General features: G+C 40.2%; 1 protein-coding gene across 1 annotated transcript in view; it reads right to left on the minus strand.

The window, feature by feature from the left end:
* Positions 1-25,888, minus strand: part of LOC120785677 (protocadherin Fat 4) — a 102,413-nt gene that overhangs the window by 36,309 nt on the left and 40,216 nt on the right. The window contains exons 2-6 of the mRNA XM_040120552.1: positions 16,707-16,838; positions 9,636-9,897; positions 8,516-8,866; positions 4,751-5,673; positions 2,231-2,405 (exon numbers count right to left, since the gene is read on the minus strand). Coding sequence (XP_039976486.1) covers positions 2,231-2,405; positions 4,751-5,673; positions 8,516-8,866; positions 9,636-9,897; positions 16,707-16,838 — 1,843 coding nt within the window. The remainder of the gene's footprint in view (positions 1-2,230; positions 2,406-4,750; positions 5,674-8,515; positions 8,867-9,635; positions 9,898-16,706; positions 16,839-25,888) is intronic.

Raw genomic sequence — 25,888 nt, forward strand, 5'->3', positions numbered from 1 at the left:
TCCCTCTATCTGTGCAACTAGTTAACTCAAAAATGCTGCACACAACTTTCCATAAATAAGGAAGAGAGAGAGGGAGAGAGAAAATCAGAAATATCACGGGTCTGATCCTCAAGTTTCCTCACAACAAGGCGCCTTGTAAAACACCTTTATGCAGGCTATGCTCAGATTTTCAAAATAATGGCAAAAGTTTGCCAAATTCTGCTGTTCACCCGAGCCAGAACCCATCAAGAGCTCTTTTGTTCCATCCATTTCATGACACATTTCAGTCAGCAACACAGGGAGGGTCCTGAAGCCCTGCTCAGGCCGCGATTAAGGAGTTTATCTTTACTGAAAATAAAAAATCTCCCAGGAGGATGGACCACTATAAGCACTATACACAGGCACACAGGCCTGTCCCAAAATGTGGAAGTTGGCCTATGAATCATTCATGGAATAAGTAAAACAAATTTTTAAAAAAAGCTGAGAAGTTAGAGCACATCTGTCCGATCAAAAGTCACGTAGCACTTGTGATAAAACACAAAATGATCTGTTTTGGTCATGATGAAGTGTTTATATGACGCAGCGGCTAATGCGTAATCTTCCTCGGCTTTTACATAAACATCAAACAAGACAACACAACATATCTTTTGAGAAACAGATAGTTTAAGTCCTTGGCTGGCTGAATAATACTTTTACAGACTAAAGACTCTGGATGATAAATCCTCTTGAGTCTTTTTTTTTTTCTCTCTCTCTTTTACATGGTGTTTTGGAATAGAAGTAGTCAAATACGGCATTACGGGAAGATAAAGGCAGACTTTAACATGTTAAGATGAATGTCTGTGGTTGAAAATGCGTCATGGTAGACAGCAGACTTGGAGACATGTCTGCACCATCCACCTTCAACGCTCTCTGCCAGATAGTGCCTGGGAGAACCATTTCCCCCGACTGTCTCAGCCCAGGCCTCAAAAATGTGAGAAAATGCTGCTGGGTAATTTGGCCTGTACTATGATTATGGGGTTTTTGATATTTTGATATTCTGCCCCAAATCCTTCTTTCTGTCTCTCACCAACATTGTACTGAAACGTCCTGTCAAAATATTTTGGAATTGTTGTCAGAGGTCTAAATATGGACTCCCTGTGAAGCACACAAAAAGGGATCGAATCCTAATTAGTATGTTCGCTTGTTGGGCAACTTCGTCCATGTGGCACAGACCTCAACACAGTATAGGAAGCAAAAAAAAAAAAGCCTTAACAAAATATGCTTAAAAAATATACCACATTTTTTGTGTCATCTGAAAACCTGATACCGCACAGTTTTTGATTAATATACTTTTATGAAAATGCTACCTAAGATATATCCATGTCGCCCACAAAAATGAAAACTGTTCAGACACGCGGTAACGGATACAACGCTCAGATACTTCCACGCTTTCATGTGGAAGTATCTAACATTTTTCAAAAAGAAGCCACCCCATGCAACACTGTCCCAATTCTCAGCAAAGCTGGTGCACAGTCAAAAATACATGGCGTTATGAACGGTCACGTGGTCAGTCCAGGAATGAAACGGAACCACCCTCAGACCATGACGACTGTGCCAGAGCAGCTCGGAGAAACATATACTTAACTGGGATACCATGTGATTTGGCTGCAACGGGGATACGCATGTACTCCTTTAACTGCACATTAACTGGCCTCTATGCAATAACAAGTTAACCTTTTATCTGGCTATAACAAGCTCTACCGCCGTATCCAAATAAACAGAGGATGCTATTCAATCGAACCCGCTGAAAGGACTTCTGGGGAATAGGTCAAAAAACACCCGCTATTTTGCAAGCTAAAAACTCCTGAATGTTTAGGTTATTGTGCCACACAAAAAGGGCACTGTGCACACCAAGAAATCAAAATGCTGTTTGTTGACATTGCAGTTAGTTTATGAAAATATTCTTTTTCAGTTTGGTTTGGAGGATGATTACAAAATATTTTTTCTCTAGCTTAGCTAAAGTTCAACAGTGCCCATGTACGGACGTATTACGTGGTGCTGAGTCCTAACCAGATACACCAGATCATGGATGATAAGTTGAAGAAGTTGAATGTGGTATGAGTTCAGATGTAAACAACTGATTTTCGAACACTATAAACTGAAACGTTATACATCAAAGCCAGCATAAAATCATCTTTTACTTAAAAAATGTCAAACATTTCAAGATGTTAACAAGCACCCTCTCAGCTCGAAACTTCTGCTCCGTGCATACCTGAGTCTGTGGCTGTGATCAGCAGGATGTATTTCCCCTGAGCCTCACGGTCCAGAGTCTGGGTCAGGCTCAGCTGACCGCTGGACGACAGGCTGAACGCGCCCTCGTCATTTCCGCCACTTAGCATGTAGCTCAGCTGACTGTTGGCGCCCTGGTCGTCGTCCCTGGCAACAACCTGGAAGACACAGACATGGAGATCCTGAGAACAGGGGGAGTTAGCGAGAGCTGTAATAGCAGCGAAGTACATCACTTCAAGTACTGTGCTAGAGTACAAGTCTGAGGTACTCTATTTCATTGTTTTAATTTATGCTAATTTTTACATCTACTCCATTACAGTTCAGAGGCAACTGTGGTCCTTTTTATTTGACTACATTTATTGTACATCCTCAGTTACCAGATAACGATTTTAAAAACCTATAAAGAGCATATGAAATATAATGTATTGTGACACACTAAACTAAACCAACTAAAGATACATCATTAAATCATGAATTATAATTCAGTAGTATAATAAATCGTAATGTAACACTGGGGGAACCCGTTTTCCCTCCATACTGAGTACTTGAAGTGAGTATTTTAGAGTACATTTGGCTGACAATACTTAAATAGGTTTTATTAGTAAATAGATGTTGAATTATTATTAATAACATTTTTGAATGCAGAACTTTTATTTGTAAAAAAAAAGTAATTTTAAGTTGTGGTATTGCCTCTTTTACTTATAATTAAAAGGTTTGAGTACCTTTTCCACCACTGAGCGGCAGAATCAAAAGAGTTTTTCCTCATCTAAAACTAGGGTCTAAGGATGGAGGATATCGTATGCTGTGCAAGTAGTAAAAGTAAAAAGTAAACGTAATAATGCTAATACAGAATGGCCACTTTAAGAGTGTTATCATTATATATATATTACATTATTGTTATTATTGATGCATTTAAGTGTAATCAACTTTTTCATGCTGCAGCTCATCGAGGTGGGGCTAAATTTTAACTTTGCATACTAGTGGGTAGTTAAATCTATAACAACGCATCATATTCATATTCTAGTCTGTAAAGTAACTATATCTATGGACACAAACAGTAAAATATTTCCCTTCCTCCCTAACACAGTGGAGTAGAAGTATGAAGTAACATGAACTGAAAATCCTTAAAGCAAGACTATGTACATTTTGAAAGAAGACTCTTCTCCTTACAAATGAAAAGTTGAATCTTTGCGCAATAAAACACACTCTTCTCTACTTGCGCTACAAAAGTTACATCGTCTTACTTTAAGTAAAGTACCTTGACAGTGTGTTTAAGTACAGGTCATGAATTAATGTACTCAGTTACTTTCCAACACTTGAGACAAACGAGTGTTTTGGGGCTCTATAAATATATAAAACTTGACATTTCAGTTTGTTGACCAAATGTATTAGCTGACATTACCTGGATTACTGTTTTCTGTTTAATCTTTGGATGTTTTTTGTTTTTAGTTGAGCATTCTTGCAAAAAAAATATTGCTCAATTCCCACAACTACATACAGTTAAACCTGGCTAGGTGAAACCCAGTGTAACCACAATCCTCACTTACTCTTTCCGCTGGGAGCAGCTGAGGGTTAATTACCATCATGGCGCTCCGGGGCACCAATAAGGTAATTGTTGAGGGAAGGAAGATCATTACTCAGTTTTACTTTGTCTAATCAGACCTTCCCTGGGACTCCACAAAAAAGAAAACCAGCAAGTCACAAAGGCATCCTTTACCCTATACGCTGCTCTCGGGATTAAGGACAAACATTCATTCAGTGTTCAGAGTATGAAACTATTAGCCAGTCTGATTTTTCCCCTCATGCTGCAGCACTTAACTATTACCACTAAACAGAAGCAAAAAACACAGCTACTATTCACTGGTGTCCCGTAATGTATTGTGGGCTCCCCAGACCTTCCTGCCATGCTTGCGGCACACAGGCATAGCCAGGTTAGCGTACAGATGTGAGCTCTTGTGTGGCAAAACCCATCACGTCTGGACCCTTTCCCGCCACATAACTGTACCCTCATTTCCTCAGAGGGTACACAAGCAAAAGAAAATGGAATTGCTCTGTCACTGGTAATCAGACCTTCCCTTCCATTTTTTAAACTGTATATGGCTCATTTAGTCATCAGGGTGGTTAGAATGTTAATTGCATCGTCATGCAATTTAGTCGAGTTTCATATTTCGGCGAAACCCTGTCAAGCCCTAATTGTGCAGAGCAAATTGCAGTCATATATCATTTCTTTATCATTTCAGTCAGGTATTTGTCACGGCATTTAGCAAAATGAGACCACCGTGCTAAATGGTTAAGTGCGCTGATACTACCCACATACCTGCATTTATTAAGTTAGTATTACAACAAATTTGGTTAAGGCATTAGCCTGTTTAAGGTCTTAGGACTGTTATTCAAAACACTGCGCTCTTTTCACTCAGGAGGTCCTGTCTGTGAATGTTAATGAGATCCTAAATGCATACATTTCAATGACTGTTTTGACAAAAGAAAAAACAGACATACTGACCTGCAGAATGTGTTTTGGAAGGTTCTCCAGGTTCTCCTGAACATTGACGGTGTAAGGAGAGAGCTCAAACACAGGTGAGCAGTCATTGACGTCCAGCAACACAATGTTGACTGTAGCACGGTCCACCCTGGGGCTGCTGCCGCGGTCTGTAGCTTGGACAACTAGTGAATAGGAAGAACGTTCTTCACGGTCCAGCTGCTTGGCCACTGAAATCACCCCTGTGACTGAATCAATCCTGAAATCAGAGTTGGTGTTGCCTCCTGAGATAGAAAATCGTATCTGCCCGTTGGTGCCCTCGTCGGCATCACTGGCGAACACTTGGATGACATCAGTCCCAGTCAAGGTGTTCTCTTCAATCTCAATGTCATAGATATTTTGCGAGAAGCTTGGCGTGTTGTCGTTGACGTCAAGAACCATCATAGTCACATCCATGGTTGAAGACAGAGGGGGTTCTCCTTTATCTGTTGCCACAACTCTGAGGGTGTAGTTGGAAAGCTCCTCCCGGTCGAGTTCCCCAACCAACCTGACATCTCCATCAACTGTGCCAATTCTGAACTTGTTACCATAGGGTCCTCTGAGAGAATACTCAACATAGCTGTTGGGCCCACTGTCAGCGTCTGTGGCCTGGGCAGTAAACACCACCGTGTCCACAGGTGTGTTCTCCTGGATGTAGGTCATCTTCTGGGAGGTGAAAGTTGGCGAGCAGTCATTGACGTCCAGGAGAATGATCGACACCTGAGCAGTGCTGGTGAACCGGGTCATGGGAGGTGGAGCCAGGTCGTTAACTGTGATCACCAGGTTGTAGAAGGATTGTGTTTCTCTGTCCAAGGCCTTCTTGGTTTGAAGGACTCCTTCCTTGGTGATGACAAAGTGACCCTGGGGATCACCAGAGCCAATTTTGTAGAGGAGCTGGGCATTTGGGCCTGGAAAACATGGCAAGAGAGAATCAGAAGACAATAATAATTATAACTATTAGAAAGTTATATTCATTTTCAGTGACCTTTTAGAGCTATACTGAGTAACTACACAAGTTGATTAGTTCAGAGCACCCACAAATTCTATCATCTAATCTACAGTTTTTTTTTTCTTTTCTCTATTAATAGTTGTGTCTATAAAATGTCAGAAGAGTGCAAAGATTGCCTGTATTGTTTTGTCTGACCAGCAGCCCAAAACCAAACGTAAAATCCTCACGTGAAAAGCTTGATCCACCAAACGTTGGCATTTTTTCAATAAAAAATGACGAGTGAATATACGAATATCAAAATACTTGCTGATTCATTTTCTGTTGATCAACTAATTGACGCAGCTCTAGTAAACTGAACATGGAATATTCACAGATGCTGTCAGTCTAAGGTGCTAAAGATACTGAACAACGAAGAGACAGACAAAAGACAGACAAAAGACCTGCTCTATGAGAAATTAAGTTTGTATTTTGCTATCAGGCATAAATGTGTAATTTTCTCTCTGACTGGAGAATTAACAAAACCTTGTACCAAAATTTAAAATGGGGGCAAAAAGAGAGAATTTGTGGTGGAGCAGAAGTTTAGTCGGATGCTCTCTCTTGTTACATCCGTTTTTTTGTACAGTTAGGCTGAGAGTTTCGGATGTATTTAAACTAAAAAATTGTGTCTAGTGACACTCACAGTGCCAAAAAGAAAATTAATCTACAAAGAACTATTTAGTATGACCTTGCTTTGAAAAAACCCCAGGTATCTGTACAGTAAAATGGAGGTCGAATGCTGATATTCTTGACTGGAATCCATTGTTTCAGATGTAATTGTCAAATTTGCTGTATGTGTCTGAATTAAGCACCTATATGTGTTATCAACAGCCATTTCCACAAATTGTATATGTGCAACGGCTGAAGCACTGGCTGCTTCTCTTGTCCTCCAAGTGGACGATCCATTCATGTAGCATGACCGATTGCTATCAAAAGACAAACACCACTGCAAACAACTTCCTAAACTGATAGTGCTGTCGTGCCATTTTGGAAAATCCCACACAACTGAAACATTTTTTTAAATGACATAACTACAGTGTGACCGAGTGGATGGTTGCAGTAAACTATCTAACTTGAAATCTGGCCTAATCCGCAGCACTCAACTGCAGCTGGGGTTTAAAATGAGCTTAAATTGAGCGTCTGTAATTCAACTCAACGGGGTATTCATGTGAAAAGCACCCGCACCTTCCCACACTCCAGCGGGTATTTACAGTACACAAGTAATCCCTTATCAAAAGCCTGAGTGCTACTTCCACCCGAGTTTAGGCTACGCTGTCTAGAGACAAAGTCTGGGGGTTGAGGGTCAGGGCTTAGGAAGTGCTAACAATGGCGGTGTTTTATTTTGACAGTGGAAAGCGGCAACCATATATCTGAGAGGATGACGCGGTCAGATTATGTGGACAGTGGAGGAACGAGCAAGACTCTGGTTGAGAACTAGGCAGCATATCTCCCCAGAATGTGGGTCACTATAACCACATTAGGCCTGGGTGAAGCGGTAATTACAGCAGAGGCGAGTAGCGGTGGCTGTTCAAATACCACACGGCACTTCAAGAACATGAAACCCACCACCTGAAATGAAGAAATAACTCAGGCCACTTAACCATACGCTGAAGATGCTGTATTTTATCAAATCGTTCCTGTGTGACGCAACATAAAAATGAGAGCTGGTATGTAACCAACTTTCATAACAAAATGACAGGCTTACATTAGATTAATCTTCTATGGCAAAATCACACTTGATTTATACACTGTTAAAGTACATTAGTGTTTAAAACATTCTCACAGAAATGTTTTCTTTTTCTGACATCTCTGGGATACTTGACCAGGATTTAACTTGATTTAACTGGGTTTCACTACACTTTAAGACAAGATATATATATTTTTTTTGCCCTAATGCAACTTATCTTGATTTGGCAGCACTGCAAAATACTTCTAAATATAGTATATTGCTAAAATATGTCCAAAGAGAGACTCCTTATGTCTGAGTATAGAGTCAAATTAGAGCCAACATTCCAACATGTGATTTTGTTTCGGATTTTGTCTGATGAATAACGTTTAATCATTGTCAAATTGTCAACTAACCTTGCAATTTAAAAATATGATAATAATAATTAAAGTTGGGAACGGATTAAATACTTGACTTTCAGCATGTTTGGGATAAAATGTAACTGTTACACAAATGATACAATAAGCCATTAGCAATATATATATATATATATATATATACCATCCATATAAATTATAAACCACCCATATATGGGAGCAGCAAAAAGAAGCTAAAGTTAATTCATGTTTTATATATTTTTGTTGCATAGATTCATACTTATACTTCTTTCATTTTTCTTAATTTACAGTTAGGTTTAATGTTCAAATTTTGCTGTTATCATGTAATTATGGTTAGGGTCACCTCTGGTAACAACGTGTTGTTCAACTGTAAAATAATAAAAATGTTTTAGGGACCCCTGCCAAATATGTTTGTTTGTGTTATGTTATAAGAAAATATGGTCCTTTTCATCAATATCAGATTTTTAACTCTCAAATATCAATGTTAAGATCTCATCCATCTATTAGCTATACTGCTGGGACTGGAGCCAATCTCAGCTGACACTGGGCGAGAGGTGGGGAACACCCGGGACAGGTCGCTAGTCTATCACAGGGACATTAATATTAACATTGGCCTAAAAATCAGTCATCGTTTTGGCTGTAGTATCTATCCTTTATTTACAGTAATTCCATCCTCCATATAATTCCCCAGAAGCACATACCATCATCAGCATCACTGGCCCCGACAGTGATGATACTGGATCCCAGCGGTAGACTCTCAGAGACAGACGTGCTGTACACGCTGGTGTTAAAGATGGGCGGGTTGTCATTCACGTCCAGAACGTTGAAATACACTCTGACTGTGCTGGCCTGCTCCCCGCCATCCTTGGCCTTGGCTGTCAGAATATAGTACTGCTGAGTCTCGTAGTCCAGGGGACGCGTCACGTTGAAAACCCCTGTCACTGGGTTCAGGAGGAACGTCTCGTCCTCGTCGTCTTCCTCCAGCGAGTAGGTGACCTCTCCATTCACCCCTGAGTCAGAGTCGCTGGCGAGGATCGCCGCCACGATGGAGCCTGCGAGAGTCAGACGAGTTGTAACACAGAGGCGAGAAATTAGATTTTACTGCCCTATAGAAAAAAAATGACTTCAGTCTATCTGCAGGGGGTTATTAGGGCTCTCTATTAATACCAGTGACTCAGTGATCTCTTTGCCAGTTGCTAAAATAACAATTTAGAAAAATAAAAAAGTTACTCGGCCTGTGCTGTTTTGAAACCATTCGTGTTTTAGGGATGAAGATATCGCTCTTACAGAGTAAACAGCTAATGATAAAGTGCTTTTATTAGCACTCTGCATGATCATATTTAAATTACATCTTCACTGGACATTCTTCGATTTCTGATATGATTACAATGGTCGTTTTTCTTATATTTGTCTATTTCTTGTTATGTAAGCAGTGAGAGGGATAAAGGAGCCGTGCCAGACAGTTGTCAGTATTGCTGTAAATCCTGCTGGCTGCTGATAGATTTCCATAAAAATCAAGTATCAGTTACGGTCCCTTTGACCGACTAAACTCTTAATTTTCCCCTTAAGGAAGATACAGAAGATTTGGGCGAGCTACAACTGTCATATAAAAATGTTTCAAAAAATGATATACACTACTACAAAGAAGCTGCATCTAATAATTTGCGGCTCTTGATGACCTTAACAGAGTCGTCTAAGGGCTTTTGCAGAAGATAAAACAGCGCCTGTCTCAGCCTAAAATCTACCGTGTGTTTAAATTCTATGCATTTAGTGTTGCATAGTTGCAATTCGATGCTTCATTGAGTGACATCAAGACCTTACCTGGTGCCATGTCTTCAGGGATATCAAACGAGTACGTTGAACGGGAGAACTTGGGCGTGTGGTCATTGACGTCCTTGACGGTGATGTTCAGCCTCATGTCAGACGACTGTTTTCCATCGTCCGCACGCACCAGAAGGGAATATTTTGAACGGCGTTCCCGATCCAGTTTCTTGGTGGCGATCAGATCACCGGATTCCGGGTCAATGCGGAAACTGTCGTCCGCCCCACTGATGATGGTGTACGTCACAAGAGCATTGGGACCCTGAGGTGAAGACAGAAAATTTAATATTATAAGTTATGGTAAATGATTTTTTTTGTTGTTGTTGTTGTTTTGTTGCTTGACTTTGCAAGCATAGTAACCTAAACTCAAATGAAGTTGCAGAAATGCGGCGTGAACAGTTGTTTTGTTTACCTTGTTTTCAAACTGGCTGAGCTCATCCCAGGCAGCAAACCAAACCCAAATTTTAAGTTAACATTGTTCCAACTCAGGCCTTCAGGATTCACAGCAAAAAAAGGGGCCAGCCGCTTAGCTGTACCTTGCTGAACTTTGGTCCAAATGTATGTTCTCAGGCCATGGAGAGGAAAAGCATCGTGATTGCAAGCATCAAAGCAACTTTATCTGGTAGGAAATCAGGTTGTTTACCACGCATGTAAGCGTGTCACGTCTCCAGATCCAACTACCAACTTGTCTAGCATGAATGAAACCCTTCACTGTGACATGGAGACACGCCATAAAGGAAGGGCTTGTGGTTTCACAAAGACCATGCAATAGATTACAAATCAAGATGGAGGTACCAACAGAAGAAGAAGAAGGAGAAAGTGAATGTACAGGGAATATGCCAGCTGACCTGCACAAAAATGAGGCAAACTCCCAAGTTTTTGTGAATCTCTCTTATTAGAAAATATGTCAGTGCAAATAAAAATCTACAAACTGAAGGAAATGAGTGTCAGTATCTTGAACCAGGACAGGATAAGGCAAATTGCCGCACAAATGATATAAATTACACTTTATTCTACAAGGTTCTTGAAAAAAATTGATTTGTATTGGAAAAAGGTTAGGTTTCTTTTTTGGTGTTTTGAGAAAAGATTACTTTTAGGACTCAAGGAGACAAAAATGACTTGACATAATGGAGAGTTTAGCAGTACAGTAACTCTAAACATTTCCTTTAAACTCTGAAATCTGTCAACAACACAAACAACTTTTACACAGCTCAAAGCACATACTCCATATGTGATGTATCATTTGTAAGGCTTGTCCAAAAGAGGACTGGTCACACTAGAGAGGGAAAAAAAAAAAAAAGGAAAAGACACACAGAAGCTGAATGGCGATGTTCTAATGAGACTCACTCTTCATCTTTGAACTTTTGGGGGTTATAGTGTTCCTCTACAAATGCAACCAATACATCCCCTGTTACCTTGGACAAGTACAAGTGCCATGACACATGTGATAGCTATAGCATGAGGCTTTGGAATAGGAGAGGGGGGCCGAATGTGATATGACAACTGAATGAGTCTGACGACAGAGCTTGACATTTATATTTGTGCCGGGGACAATAAGAGATCAGACAACTGTCTCACTCTGTGTCTTCTGCCAAAAAGAAAAAGCAACATCAAAAAGATACTGCTATTCATTGAGATGAAGAGAGAGCTCTGGTTACAGCTGGTTAAGAGCTAAGCTAAAAGAGATTCTTTCAGCTATGCCTGATGTTTGTGTGATTCTTTTTGATCCTGCCAGGACAATGGAAAGGCTTTTAAAGAGAGGAGTTTTATTAAGCTGATTTTAGTATCTGCATATCGACACTGCATACGACAATCTGTGACTTCAATAAACCGTTTGCATGCAATAATGCTGAAGGGTAATATTAGCTGGAGAGTAATGTGTTAGCTGTTCATTGTAATGCAAAGAGAAATGGTGTCTCTCTCCTCTCATTACATCTGTAGCTTTCAGGATTGTGTTTGCTGCGCAAACATATGTTTCAACCCCTCCTAGACAATAAAGCAGTTCTCTGCTGCAGTTTTTTTTTTCCCTGTGGCAACAGAAAGTGCTATTTTTAGGACATTAGCATGAAGCTAAACTTTTCTCTACTCTCTGCTGTCATACTGCTTATTGCTGCTTAGCATCTTTGCCCCCCTGACACTAGTGCTTCCTTGTGTAACAGGTTTCGGATGAAAATGACTGACATCCTACCGCTTCTTGTGTGTTTGTTACTCTCAACCTTCAGTTCTGCTGAGCGTTTTAGCATCATTTCAGCTCATTGTTTTGGTTTTTGGTTTTCTTCACATTATTTTTTAATTTCAATCTCAACACTCTTGTTGTTTCCAATGTTTTTGTTTTTTTCAGTGAAAGGTCACTATTAAACCTGTTCAGTAACAATCTGCTGACAAAGTTTGCAACTAGCTGGTGAACATAAAGTTGCATTTTGCAGCTAAACAGCAAGAGACTGTATCTCTCTTAGGAGTTGGTGGAGACCAAACCAGAGTAAATACTGGACTTATATTTGCCAAGAAGCCAAAAACATCACTCCTGTTTAATGCTAATGTTGCTCTGTGTTTGCTAGATGCTAAACAAGCAATTTTTTGCTCACACGTCAACCACATCAACTTTCTGGGGCAATAAAATTTCAAATTTGTGTTTATTCCTTGTTTACACTGCCCCCAAGGGGCTAAAAAAAATATCTATTAACGAAGGTTTAAATTCACCATTAGCTTGAGATTTAACCTGCTATCTAACACCTAGCCACCTGGAGACACCATACGATATTTCAAGGCTTACATTTCAGGGCATTATTTCTAACAATAGCCAGACTTTGTGCTGAAGTAGTAATGCACCAACCCGTCTGAACACGGCATTCATTGCCAAACGCTTTAGACGGAGTCAAAATCGTAAGGCCAACCTGATGAGTTGCTCTTATCTCTTTTCTGTGGCTTGTTTTTATTACAGATAAAACCTCTGTCTTCTTGACCTTGTCTCTCATTGCATTACCAGAGACCTGGTCTGAGATCCAGGCCCATTAAAAAACAAGGGAGACTAGGAGGATGGAGTGAGGCTCTGCTCATCTAAGGACCCCGCTGTCATCAATCAGGGTCTCCAGATCTGGCAATCCCATCAGCTACCTGGGCTGCAGGCCAGAACCCAACTCCCGCGGTTTGCCAATTAATTTTCTGATAGGGTTCAAAGGCAGAGCAAGCAAGGTGGGAGAGGCAGAGCAGGGGGTCCAGAGTCCACCACAGATATACCTATACACATTATGAAAACGGGTAAGCAATTACACACATAAGACTCAAACTCTCATTTTAATGCACTCATTTCTCTGACCGGTGCCAGCTCTCTCTCTTTACTGAACTAACATAAGTAATTAAGATCTTTCACACACACTCACACACTAACACTGGTCACCCTCTTGACCTTGACTCAAGAGTTTGGCTACTTTACAGCTCTCCAAAGACACAGTGGGTTGTCTGGGGTGAAAAAAAAAGAAGAGGGCTGACCAATTAAACAGCAGCGTTCCAGGGAGCAAAGTGTACCAGACTGGAGCAGAAGGAAACTCATTTAGCAGATGAGTGGTTTTTGGGAGCACGCAGTTCCTATGAGAAGTAAGAGGTGCGAAGCAGACAGTGCTGGCAGGGACAGTGGGCTTCCTGTATGCAACAGCACAGAGCAAGCAAGCCAATAATAACACAGACTCCTGAAAAACAAGCAATGTGTTGTCACTGAGAGCCTTAACATAAAGGCTTTGAAAGTTAGAGATGGCCCAACTGGCTGCAGTGCTGGTGTTTAAATCTGTTACACAACTGCAAAAAGTGGCTAGAAATATACTTGCAGTGGGTTTGTAGGCCTCTGGAACACAGTGCTGTTCATTTTGAGGCTACACTTACTTTCAAAGACATCTCTTAAAACGTCCATTGTTGCACTTTTCTTCATTAAAAAGAGGTTTTACCTGTGACGTATTTTCCACATAAGGTCAGAATTCTAATAAAACATTCAGTCTTTCCAAGAGTACAAAAGGCATCAAAATTTCTTTCAAATGAGGTGAGAAACATTTTCAGAGAGGCCTTGTCTACATTAGACAAAAGAACAAAGTTTTATATTGATTTTCTTTCAACCCTCATGCAACCCTTTCCTTCTTTTTGGGGTGGAAATGGGCGTAGCAAAAAACGGATGCGAAGAAACAGCATTTTAATACCCTCACACATGAATCCCACATGTAGCGCTGTTAAATTGGATAGGATCATTATGATGTCTGAATTCAGCCCGTCAGCTGGCCAACAGCTTGCACTCTTGGCTACTCTGCACTGGCTCACACATGTGGCTTTCTCAACAAGGGCTCCAATGCGTTCCGTACGCTTAGTGTCAGCGCAACTTAAGTTTCCTGCGCAAGGATGTGGGCAAAGACTTGGCTGGACTCATATCTGGCTCCAAGAAAGAGCTGGATTGAAGTACAGGCTTCTATTTAGCAACCTATTCATGGCAGCACTGAAGTTTGGAGAAAACATATCTAGAATATGTAATTCCTAAAAAGACTCCCCTACATTCTCTTTAAGTGTCCCTATGTTTTCTTTTTCATTTGAATCACTGACTGAAAGCAGAATGTGGCTTCCTTTGCAAGACGGTTCTTCAGTTAGGTCATTTTGGAAAACGTACATGCATATATGCACATGTATAAATGAATGCTTAATTTTCTACAAATGACTAAAAGCCTGAAGTTTCATCTTATGGTCCACAGCTCAGGCTGACACTCCTATTAACTTCAGATATGAGGAAAAGGCGAACAACTGCACAGTTTGATTTGAATACCATATGTTAAACCTTTCGAGATCAAAGCTGTGAATACTCTGGTGCTGAAAAAAGAAAACAATCAAATAATCTCCTAAAAATCCTCTTCTTGAAAAGACTGACCTGTTTTCAGGTCTGAGATTTACAGTTGATATACTTTTTTGATAAAAGAAAAATGGCCAGAAGTGGGACTTTGTTTGACTTTTCCCACATTCAGAGCAAAGAGAAAGGGGTTAAGCAACAGCTGTGCAATAAAAAACGTGTGGCCTCATAACTTAACATTAAATTTGAGTCCATATTCCTTCTTTCTAATCTCTCTCCCCTGAATGGCCTGACTTTTTCCATTCATTTCAACTGTGTCCTTTGGCATGAGTGAGGGACCGCAGACCTTGGAGATGCCGGCAGGGCCTGCGTTTTGCTCACTGCAGGATTTAATGTCCATATCCTGCCTCAAGCAGCTAAAGATTAAGCTTTTAACTAATTGAGAGTGATGCTGGTGATGTAATGTGAACTTTGGGGACTGTGGAGGTACCATCGGCGCGGCAGGCTGAAAAATCAATCGCTGGCCGCTCTCCTCTAGGCTCTATGACACCAGAGGCCTCAACACGTCTCAGATAACGTCAACACACGAGATAGAAAAGGACAATTCAGTTCTTGTGTGTGTGTGTGTGTGTCCATGGGAGAAAAATGTATGAAGAGCCGATTTAAGGGAGCTATAAGTATTTTAGTTTAAAACATTCAAAAACTAAGATTATCAACAGAATGTGAAGAAATAACAGTTTTGACATCATGTCAAAGACGTTTGACGTTTCTTCTAGACTGTTAAGTAAACAGCAGCTAATGCTAACGTTTGCTATTGTAGCGATAGCAAAAACTTACATATAGCATCTTGGTCTATGTGTCTGTGTAACTGACACAGAGCACAATCTGTCTTGGCCACTTAGAGTCACTGTGTGGAGTCAGGTGTAATCACAAAGTTCATGGGTTAAAGTAATCCCACTGTACTCTAAAGCACCCAATTCTTTAATGTATCCTAATATAATACTGTTTATTTTTTCAAATAACTAATGATTTTCAACTGTAAGATGTCAAAAAGAGTGAAAAAGTTCCTTGAGCCAAACGCGACGTATTCAATTAATATGTTTTTTCTGAGTAACAGTGAAAAACCAAAAGATGGTTTGGCTTAATGAGCGACTTAAATGATTAACTGATTATCAGATTAGTTGTTGATTAGTTTCTGTCATCGAGTAATTGATAAATTCAATTAGTTTTTCGACCCCACTCTCGTGTTATGTGTTTCACACCATATTTTTTGTCCGACTAGTAACAATAACCTCTAAAACTCTTCCTGTGGCGCCACCCCAGTTACTCTCCCATATCTATTATTTACTCTATTGCACATATGCACATAATTCCCGCACAGATTTATTTTTTGCTGTTCATACAGAGAGATTTAGGACTAATCCACATATTGGTCTGAAAGTGAGTGAGGCTGGAATTGGCCTTTTTAAAAAATATAATACATCGGTGTTTCACTGCCAATGAGGTATAGATAAGATCCTATCAAATCAGTGGAACATAATAAAAATATATTGGAGCGCAGTGGCCTTGTTTTACTATTTAGAGGGCTTCAACAGGTCTGAGGTCATCTAACCAGTATCTATGGGATGTTTTGCAGAGCCTGGATTAGAATAAAGGCAGACTGTGCATTTGTTATCTTTGGCCCCAGACCTTTGGAAAAGTTTACCTCTCTAATCCAACGGACATAAAAAAAAAAAAGCCCTCTCAAAGACTCCCATATATCCCTTCACTTTCCTTAACTGATGTTTTTGCTCTTCTGTTTGTGCCTGTAACAATCCTATCAGTTAAATATTTTTTGGGGGAAAACTGTTGTAAAAACATATATTTTTGTTTTTACTTAATTTATCAAAATCATAATGTATGTGCTACCACCCTCTCCTTCATAATAAATATTGCAGGCTTACCAAGTTTCCCAAGGGACAGGAAAAGTTTCCTACCATGGCTCTTCTGCCCTGAATATCTGCATTTTTTGGCATGAAAATGGTCCAAAATAAAGATACTTAATGTCGATTTAGCTGTATTTCAATATTGACAGCTGCATTAGCCTCAAAAAACCCATTGTAATCTATAGTGGTTTCTACGCTGTAGGAACAAAAATTTAGAGCATACTTTTAATTCAAATCACTCCCAGGATATCTATCCTGAAAGCAGTGGAGTGGAAAACGTGCACAGAAAAAAATACTGTCAGACCAAATAGAAACTTGGGGAGCCATTACCTCGTCTGCATCCGTGGCTGTTAGCTGCATTATCTTGAAGCCATCTCCAACGTTCTCCTCAATGGTCACATCAAGAATATCATTAGGGAAAACAGGCGGGTTGTCATTGACGTCCTGCAGCGTGATCTCCACCTGCAGAGGAAGAATAAACACCACAGTTTCCATTAAAAGCTCTGCCAGACTCAGCCTGCTACAGCCGTTATTATCGCTGCAAAGGGAAAAAAAATGCGTCCATCCTCTTAGATTTCAGATGATGGAGAAGCTGCAAAATAAGTGGAATTGTTCTCTGACTCCGGAGAGGCTAGAGACGAAAATTGTGAAATGATGAAGTGTAGTATATCGACTTGAAAGGTCAAAAGACTGAAGAGACTGAATTATTGTTTTACCCGAAGGTGATTTATTTAGATCTAATAGAGGAATACGTCTGCACTTCAAAGCCAAAACACGGCAACTACATATTTGATCAAAACTCAGTTAAGACCAGAATCTTTTGACATCTGTTTTACTGCACAAAAATAATAATGTGACTGAAATGTTTAAGTTTTGGGAAAAAACAGCATGTAAAACTTATAAGAAATAGAAAACAGAGGTATAAAAACTGCAGTGATTGCACTGTGGCTAGTTACAACTAGCTAGTCAGACAGACTTGGCTAAACCTAATTTACTCAACATTTCCTGTTTCCTGTAAATGAAAAATCAATTGATGCTCCAACAATAATAGTAAGTAAGTAGGTAAGTGAGTTAGTTAGTAATTAAGTTTGTTAACCAAATAAATAAAGTAGTAACTAAATGTAATCATGATATAGAAAAAAGTTAAGTTAGGTTAGGCTTAGCAGAGTTGCAGTACCGGTACTTGTGTGTCTAGTGAAATTCATGCAATTTAACGTGGCTCATTACTTCAAATGGCCAAGAAAGGAAGAAACAAAGACATTTGTTTGTACTGCCCTTAGAACAGAAATGCCGTAGCTACATACGGTCAAAATTTAGACCAAAATCTGGCTTTTTATGCCATAGAACATGGCATGAAAAAACGTGTAAATTTTGCTGAACTGCGTTAAAAACCCAACTGAGGTGACTGGTCATTTAAGGCTAGCCGGTGAGGTAGTCTTAACTAAAGCTAATTTTATCCACTTTTTCTGACCTGATTGCTGTAACAGAATAATGAATTTTGATGCTTGAACAGAACAACAGAAAAAAGTAAAACTAGACAAACTAGTCCCACTAAAAGTTAACTAGCCTAGCTTGGTGGCATAACCGTCACTGCCCTGTCTGCCTCTGACAGTTGAATTCATGTGATTTGAGGTGGTTAAGCTACCCTTTAAATCACATATTTAAAGTTAATTTAATTAAAGACTGATCTGGTAAACCAGTATTAGTACTGCTCCATAAACTAACATATCTAGAAAACTGCAACGTGGGTCTACGGTAGACCTCATATACCCCACCGTCACTGGAGCTTATGGAAACTGTACAATTAACAAATTGACTTGAAGCTCTTTTCCATAGAGACTTACAGTGAGTGTAACAGTAGAGCAAACTAACTGCAACTCAGGGATTTTCACTTTCATGTCCTAGAAACTAAAATAAACACACATTACTGTAGACCACAGACCTCCCATGTGGATAAACTTTGTCCCATATAGCACTCTGATCAGTAAATTTAATACCGATGCTGCAGTGGTAAGAGTGAAAGCTATGAGTAGGTCAGTTGTTTATATAAATTATGCGATTTCAAGTAAATCAAAGCGACATTTAACTTTTCCTCATTTTACAAAAGATCACATGGGGCCCACTTAAGGATCCCTAACAATTCTCTGAGCACTCGCAGAGAACCTTCTATCACTAACCTAGCTTAAGGATAGTACGCTATAAGGCCAAAAATATGTGGACACACCATTCCATATGCTTTTTTGTGCTTTTGATATTCATGGTTTTGGCGAGGCCACTTAGTTTCAATTAAGGGAAATTTCAGTGCCACAGCACACAATTTTTTAGACAATGGTGTGCTTTCAAATGTGTGGCAACAGTTTACGAAAGGCCTTTTCCTGGTTCAATATGACAATGCCCCCGTGCACAAAGCCATGTTCATAAAGATATTGTTTTCAGAACTTGGCTCGCACAGAGTCCTTACCTGAGGCCCATCCAGCACCTCTGGGATGAAGAGGAGCAACGACTATGAGAAAGGTCTCATCGCCCAACATCAGTGGCAAACATCACCAATGATGGAAAAAAAAAAAAAACTACTACAAGAGCACTAGAATTGAAACCAATATAATTAGTATTAAAGTAATAGTGTGTATATATAAATGAGTTCACATCTATAGCTCAAAAGGGAATGGTAAGCAAACAGCTGTTAATGCTAACATTGGAGAAACCACCTAGAGTATAGCAGCACAATGAGAAGTAGTTACACAAGCTCAGCTATGCAAATGTCTGAGGGAAAGTGGAAACCCTGGAGACAGTGAGAGTGAGACATTTATGGTTTCAGATGTTCTGTGTCTAGTGTGGCGATATTACATTTCCACTCATATCCCACAACTTAAACTGCGATCCCCTCCACCTCATCCACTAACCCAAATATGCATTTCAAAGCCAGTAAACAGGACTTGCTTTTGAATCATAACAGACATTTTGCTGCTCATTCTCTGTTTATTGCTTCTATAAATATAGAAAAGCCGTGTTTAAATTCTCTAGTGATAGGATCTCCATTAATGTTGACAGTGATTATGGTAATTCTTGTGCCAGGCATCACATGATGCCCCCACCTCTCCTTCACAACCCCTTGATACACTCACAGATGAAACTACACAATAGTGAGATGAAATAGGAAATGGGAAAATAACAGTTGTCAAAAGTCTACAATGGGTGCAGCTTTCTGAGGCAACGAGAGTTTCCCAGCAGGCATCTACAGAGCAGACAATGGGCCTCAAGGCCATATGACCACCAAGGTTGGGGGTCAGATACAGCAGTCTATTCATACCCAGCTATTGACAGGAAAAGCAGACTTCACATGTCCCACAAATCTACTTTTCAACTAACAGAAGCAGGAAATTCTTCATAACAGCTGCCACTGACTCCTTTTAGGGAAAAGTTTAGTTCATTAAAGATGCCCCAGAACAAAAAGCTTGAGGGAGACGTGGCTGAAATGGTGTCAAAGTCAAACTGAATAAAATATGCTTCTTACTGTTTACTACGACGCCACTACTGCAGCAGGGCAAGTCTGTGTAAGGTCATAATTACAACAAATCTCATCACTGAACATTTATTCATCTGATCTGCTCGTGCCCGGATGAGGACGTTGTCAGCTTATTAAACCGACTCTGAGTTGGTGTCTGTGTGTCTGCATGAGTGGAGATAATTACAGAAGAACAACACAGATTATGTGCTGGGCACCAGTGATGCAAAAGTCGTATAAACAAGCCACAGTGACAGCGGCTCTTGACTCAACTTGGGCCTGAGCTGAGGGACCAGGGCAAAGTCAACAAACAATGAATATTTATCTCCCACCCTGCGTGTCCCCTTGATGTGTAAATAATGCAAGGCCCACTTCTGAGGAGTGAACTAATTAGGATAGAAGTGCAGTTTTGAGAAATAATTACGCCTCACGCTTCCAGTTTGCATTACCAAAGCCCCCATGGGATAAGAATATATCAAAGAGCTTTGGTGAAAAATTCATTGGAGGAAGAGGAAGCAAGGTCAGGAGGGGGGAGTCTGAGAGAAGCAGGAAGAGAGGTTTTGTTCCCTCTACCTGTCTCGGCAGACCCAGACACCCCAGCTGAGGCAGGTGAAACACATTAGTTTACAAGGTACAAGATTGTGTTTCAAGCACTACTGTTTCAAGTTGCAGGTGCTGCTGACTGGCTGCCAGGGTTTTATTATTTATGGAGAGGTATGAATGATTCACGTCTCAAGTGGTTCCTGAGCTCTGTCGATTATGAGACCTTAAGTGATGGAAGGTATCTGTCCAAGAGGTTGAAACTGGAGCTCCTACTCAGCAGTGATAAAATAATCTTGTCGCAGAATTCCCATATCCTTATATGATAAACGAAGGAATGACAGGTGGGATAATATAGATGTCTGACCTCCTGTTCTGTAATCTAGTCTCCTTTCTCGCTCATAAAACTTAAATTTAAAGGGCTAGTTCATTCATATTACAAAGAGACATATTTCCCCACTAACCTCTCTTAGTATCTAGCCATAGAGTTAGCTTTCTTTTAATGTCCTGAGGTTTCAAGATATCCATGTCTGAGATTTCTGCAGTGACCCCAACATAATGTCGGTGAATGGAGTTTCATTTTGTGGCACAAAAAGCATGGGAAATGCATTTTTAAAAATTCAAAAACAACTTGTCCTCCAGAAGAAATGTCCCGGTTATTTTGAATAGTTTACAGGCCTCGTTGAAACTACTTTTCTCCAAAGATATAGTCCCTATGAAATGTGATGACAGAGAGGTCTGTGGATTGTTGCGCCACAAATGAAATGCCATTAACGTCTGTTGTATTGGGGTCGAGGCAGATGTTTCAAAGGCCTTGGCAAACAATACCAAAATTATCTGCAAGCGAGGCTAGTGTATGTCTTTTCATAATTTGGGTGAACTGACCCTAAAAAAAAAATCATCATCAGAGTCCTGCTGCTTCTTTCGTTCACATTTTGTAATTCTGACACTCCACATTTAGCCATCTTTAAAAAGACTTGCTAGTAGAAGTAAAAGCAGGCTACAGACATCAAAGTACAGACTTTTACCTCAAGAGTAACAAAATATACGGAAATAAGTCTTCCATCCCACCACTCTGTAATATCCAAAGTGAGGTGAGACCAGAGTTGTGGTTACAGCTGAAGGCAAAAGTATCACCTGCATTATGGAGAGCAAACAACCTTTGTTGTTTTCCCCACATCTAAAAAGTGGAAATAGGGCTGGTTTTCATATGTTTCCCACTTAAAACATCTTATACTTGTAGTCCTGCCAAATCCTCTGCAGACAGACAGACAGGGGGGAAAGTCACTGCAGGAGCAAGAGATGTATTATTTGAGCACAGTCCCATGTAGGCTGCGCACATATTTTGTCAGTTACCGACTCAGTTGTTTTTAATAACTGGTAGAGAGTCTGATTAATTAAGTGAGCGAATGGTTTGCATTACAGATGAGTAATACAGTGCATACTTGCTCCATTGAACACCATGAACCTCTGAGTGAAAAGGGTAAAATTCACATCATTAGCACATTTATTTCTTCCAAAGAAGACCTTGCTGAAAAAAAATGTGACCTCTGAGTGCAACTGATGCAACAGTTGGCCTGTAAATGTTGAGCTCATCTGATTATAAAAGTGGAGCAGGGTGCGCCTCCTGCAGGAAACAATCATTTCAAAATGATTAAATGACTCATTAGATGCTGCTGACGAGTCGGGGTCAAGGGTTGGGGGAAGCACAGACTTCCAGCTCTCGTTATACTTGGCCTCTGAGATTGAATGATTCCACTTTGCATCATCCATTTTCACTGATGTGCACATGAGCCCGGGTCGGACCTAATGTGTCACAAAACTGGGATCACAAATTAATTCCAAATATAACACTTCATCGTAGAATCAGAGCCAGAATCATATGCTGTTAAAAGAAATTACTCAGGCTTTTGGCGCAATATAAACAGTTAAATGGCATAAAAGGAATTTTTGCAATGCCATAAAAGAGAGTCAGCATCAAAAGCCTTTGAAATGTGCTGATTCCACTGATGTATAATAAATAAATAACCAAAACTAGTCTAATCTGAGGTATGATGCACTTCTTATTCACAATGACATGATGGTTACCTAAGGTTACAATGGTCTAATACCTCAGCCGGGCCTTGTGTAATGTGAGGACTGAGGAGAGTTGAAGGCTGGTACAGCTTGGGCTGGTTAGCAGAGTGTTCCAACAGAGGCAGAAAAATACTAAGGACCCAACTGCTGCATTTCCCAAAAGGAACAGGAGAGTCATGACTGAGCCTTGTCATATTCAGACGGAGAGGTTACAAACCTTCCAACCGCCGACTGTGAAACCTTCGAACCACACCCATGCAGGTCAGTAAGGACATCCTAAGTCCCACAACTGCTCCAACAAAGGATCAAAAGTCCAGGGGTTTCTAACAATCTCCCTGCATGCTGGAAAACAATTCTTCACCCAAAGTTCCAGCACTATTTAGAAGCCACTGTATTGCATGAAGGAAACTGTCATCCCCTCAACTTTGGTAATGGATTACTGACCGTCTAGAAAAAGCCCAGACCCATGTCTGTGTTTGCCTTGCTTAATCTGAAAACCGTATGGACTGATCTGCACACATCTGATGAATGTTCTGCTATGTAAGAGAATTTGTAAAGTGGGCCTGGGGTGTTAGAATGCCACAATCAACATAACTAATTTCCTACATACATGCAGACAAAGACCATTGCTATTTCACTTCATCTTGATTTCCCCTTCTCCCTCTCCTTGTGGTTGTTTTAAGTGTTTAGATAGAATGTCATAGATTCTTGGCTGTAGATTTATGGAACTTAAAAACTCATGGGTTCTGTGGGTCAGGGAAACTGGCAAAAATGCCACCTTGGCTGTGTCTTTTAATAACAAAAGGAAACACAACTAAATAATTAAGACAAGGTCAAACTGATCTCTTCCCTACGGCTTCTTTAACACGTGTACAATCGCAACTGGCTCGATCTGTCAAACAAATGCCTGCAGAGTAATTCATCTTCCAACCGCAGTCATCAGACCCGGCAAAGTGCATGCGCGCTCTGGAGACAAGAATTTGAGCATGCCGGAGATGGGAATGTGCCCGGGAAAAAGCAGACAAAGCTGGACGTCAGCCAAACCTCAACACACTGTGCGAGAGAGAAGTCAGGATGCGATCATATCCCCCTCAAGTCCCCCCGAAATCTTCTGCAGTCCCATGGAAAGAAAAAAAAAACGAGCAAGAGTGAGTAAGAGAAAGAGACAGACAAAACAAAACAGGAGAGCCTGCAAACGATCACTAAGCACCTTGGCCTTATGTAACCAACAGGGGGAGAGAGAAGAGAGACAATGTCGGACAAGTGGTTTTCATAAAGGGGATCACTGTCCTCTCAGTGGACCACTTCACCAACTGTTAAAAGATTGTTTGTCTACAGCAGGCCCCTTCAAGCCCCCTGCAAATCCTTGCCAAGCAAGGTTCCCGCTGAGCAGTTCTGGTAGGATATATAATCCAACAGAACAAATAACCCACCAGTTCATCTGGACCAGAGTATTGTTTCACAGAGGCTCTGGGCTCGAAGACATCTCTGCACACAGGAGAGTGGAAACAAATCGTGATGGATTGCCATTTTTAATGGTCCCATATCCGGCCATGAGTGGTGCAAACTGGGGTGCTTCTTCACTGTGAACAGCCATAACTCTTTCCCTATTATTCCTACCTGGGAGAGTTAGATGGAAAGTTTAATTAGACCTTGTGCAAGATCAGAGTAGAGCTAATAGAGGCGAGACAAGATTTAGCTCTCCTTGAAGCCTGAGCACAATTCAAAGCCATCATTGAAATTACCATAGCCTATTAAATGCAGCACGTTCTGTATCCCTGGATTAAAAGGTTAGAAGAACATCAAAACAAGCATTTTCTCCTTCTTGTGAGACGAAAGGTAAAAAACAAAATAATTAGCCTATTTGTGAAAAGTATGCTTTGAAGATGTAAGGAAAGAAATGTATTTTGTTTTTATCAGTTGCCTGTCTTTTTAAGGACTTTTTAAAAAATGGAAAAAGACCAGAACTGGAGTCAGCCGTCTATCAGTCTCCATGTTGGTGCCACTGACTGCATGAGTCTACGGCCTTATCACTCCGCTCTCTCCACAATTACCTCCAATTACGGCATTCGAACCACACAGACCATGGAAAGGAGAGAAACTGGGAAACACAGAGCTTTGCAATTGCTCATAAAAACCCTCAAAATAGATCAAAAACCGTTAGATCTTCTGATTTTTAACCATTTCTGGGGCCATTTTTGAAAACCATCAGATTCAAGCAGAATTAAAAAAAACACCCTAAACAGAAAGTAATTAAGTACAATTACTGAACATTTCACATGGTCTTTACAATTTTTGGAAACTTGACATTGTTGCTACACAACATTTCTCTTTTTGTACTACTAATGGCTATAGCTACCTCTCACTTTGCTACAAAACATTTTACATTCAACATAAGATTAACTCATTTGCAGTTTTCAGATAACCATGTCCACTTTTCAGGGCGTGTCTTGATGGAAATGTACTTTTGACAGAGTTTTACAAACAACAAGAGGTTAAATAATGTTTTCCAGCCTGTGGATGAGTGCGTAAATCTTCAACTGCTTTGAAAGGAAAGAATATCCACAGCATTGGAGATACGTGCTTCACCTTCCATCCAACAGCTGCAATATACCACACTGCAAGAGTTTAAACAAAGTAGTCAGAGTCATCGCCCCCTGGATCACTTACAACATTAAAAATATAGCTTACAGGTTAATGCATCGATAACTTAACATTCTGAGAGGGACCATTCTTCACCAGAAGTGCTTGTACTTGTGATACATGAGTGTATTTCACTGCTAGAGCTTACTTGTAATAGAGTATTTTTTGCACCGCAGTAAAGCTACGTACTTAAGTGAGAGATCTGCGTACTTCTTCAACCAGTGGTGATGTCCAGAAAAGTTCTACTATTGTCTTATTTTGATGCTAATTTAATTTGATTTGTCTGGAGCCATCATAAATATGTACAAGATGGGGAAGATTATTCCACATGGCCCAGTTTGTAATGTCAGGCTTCACATCTGTGGGATTTTAACAGATAAAAGCTAAATCTAAGTGATAAACATTAGATATAAGGCATCTTTTTCTAAAGCCAGTGTCGGTTTCCAAGACTTCTGTAAGGTCTGCAAGAGGCTTTAAAGACTATCATGGCATCCATTTCATAGTTGTTGTCAACCAGTGATAAATGCATGAGATTTACAGGGGCTGGGGGGACAGAAAAATGCATTAGTGAAAAGATCTCTGTCTGGATTTGATCTATTAACAAGTCACATCTGTGGTGACATCCCCCCCATGCAGTAAGCTAATTCTGTAACCTAGAAATGTAAGCTAAACAATTAGCCTACTATAATGATGTTTAAATGACTGATTTGATTATCAGTTCATGGGTCTGATTTCCATCATGGTTATT

Source organism: Xiphias gladius, chromosome 23 (genome assembly GCF_016859285.1).
Source record: "Xiphias gladius isolate SHS-SW01 ecotype Sanya breed wild chromosome 23, ASM1685928v1, whole genome shotgun sequence".
NCBI classification, from domain to species: Eukaryota; Metazoa; Chordata; class Actinopteri; order Istiophoriformes; family Xiphiidae; genus Xiphias; species Xiphias gladius.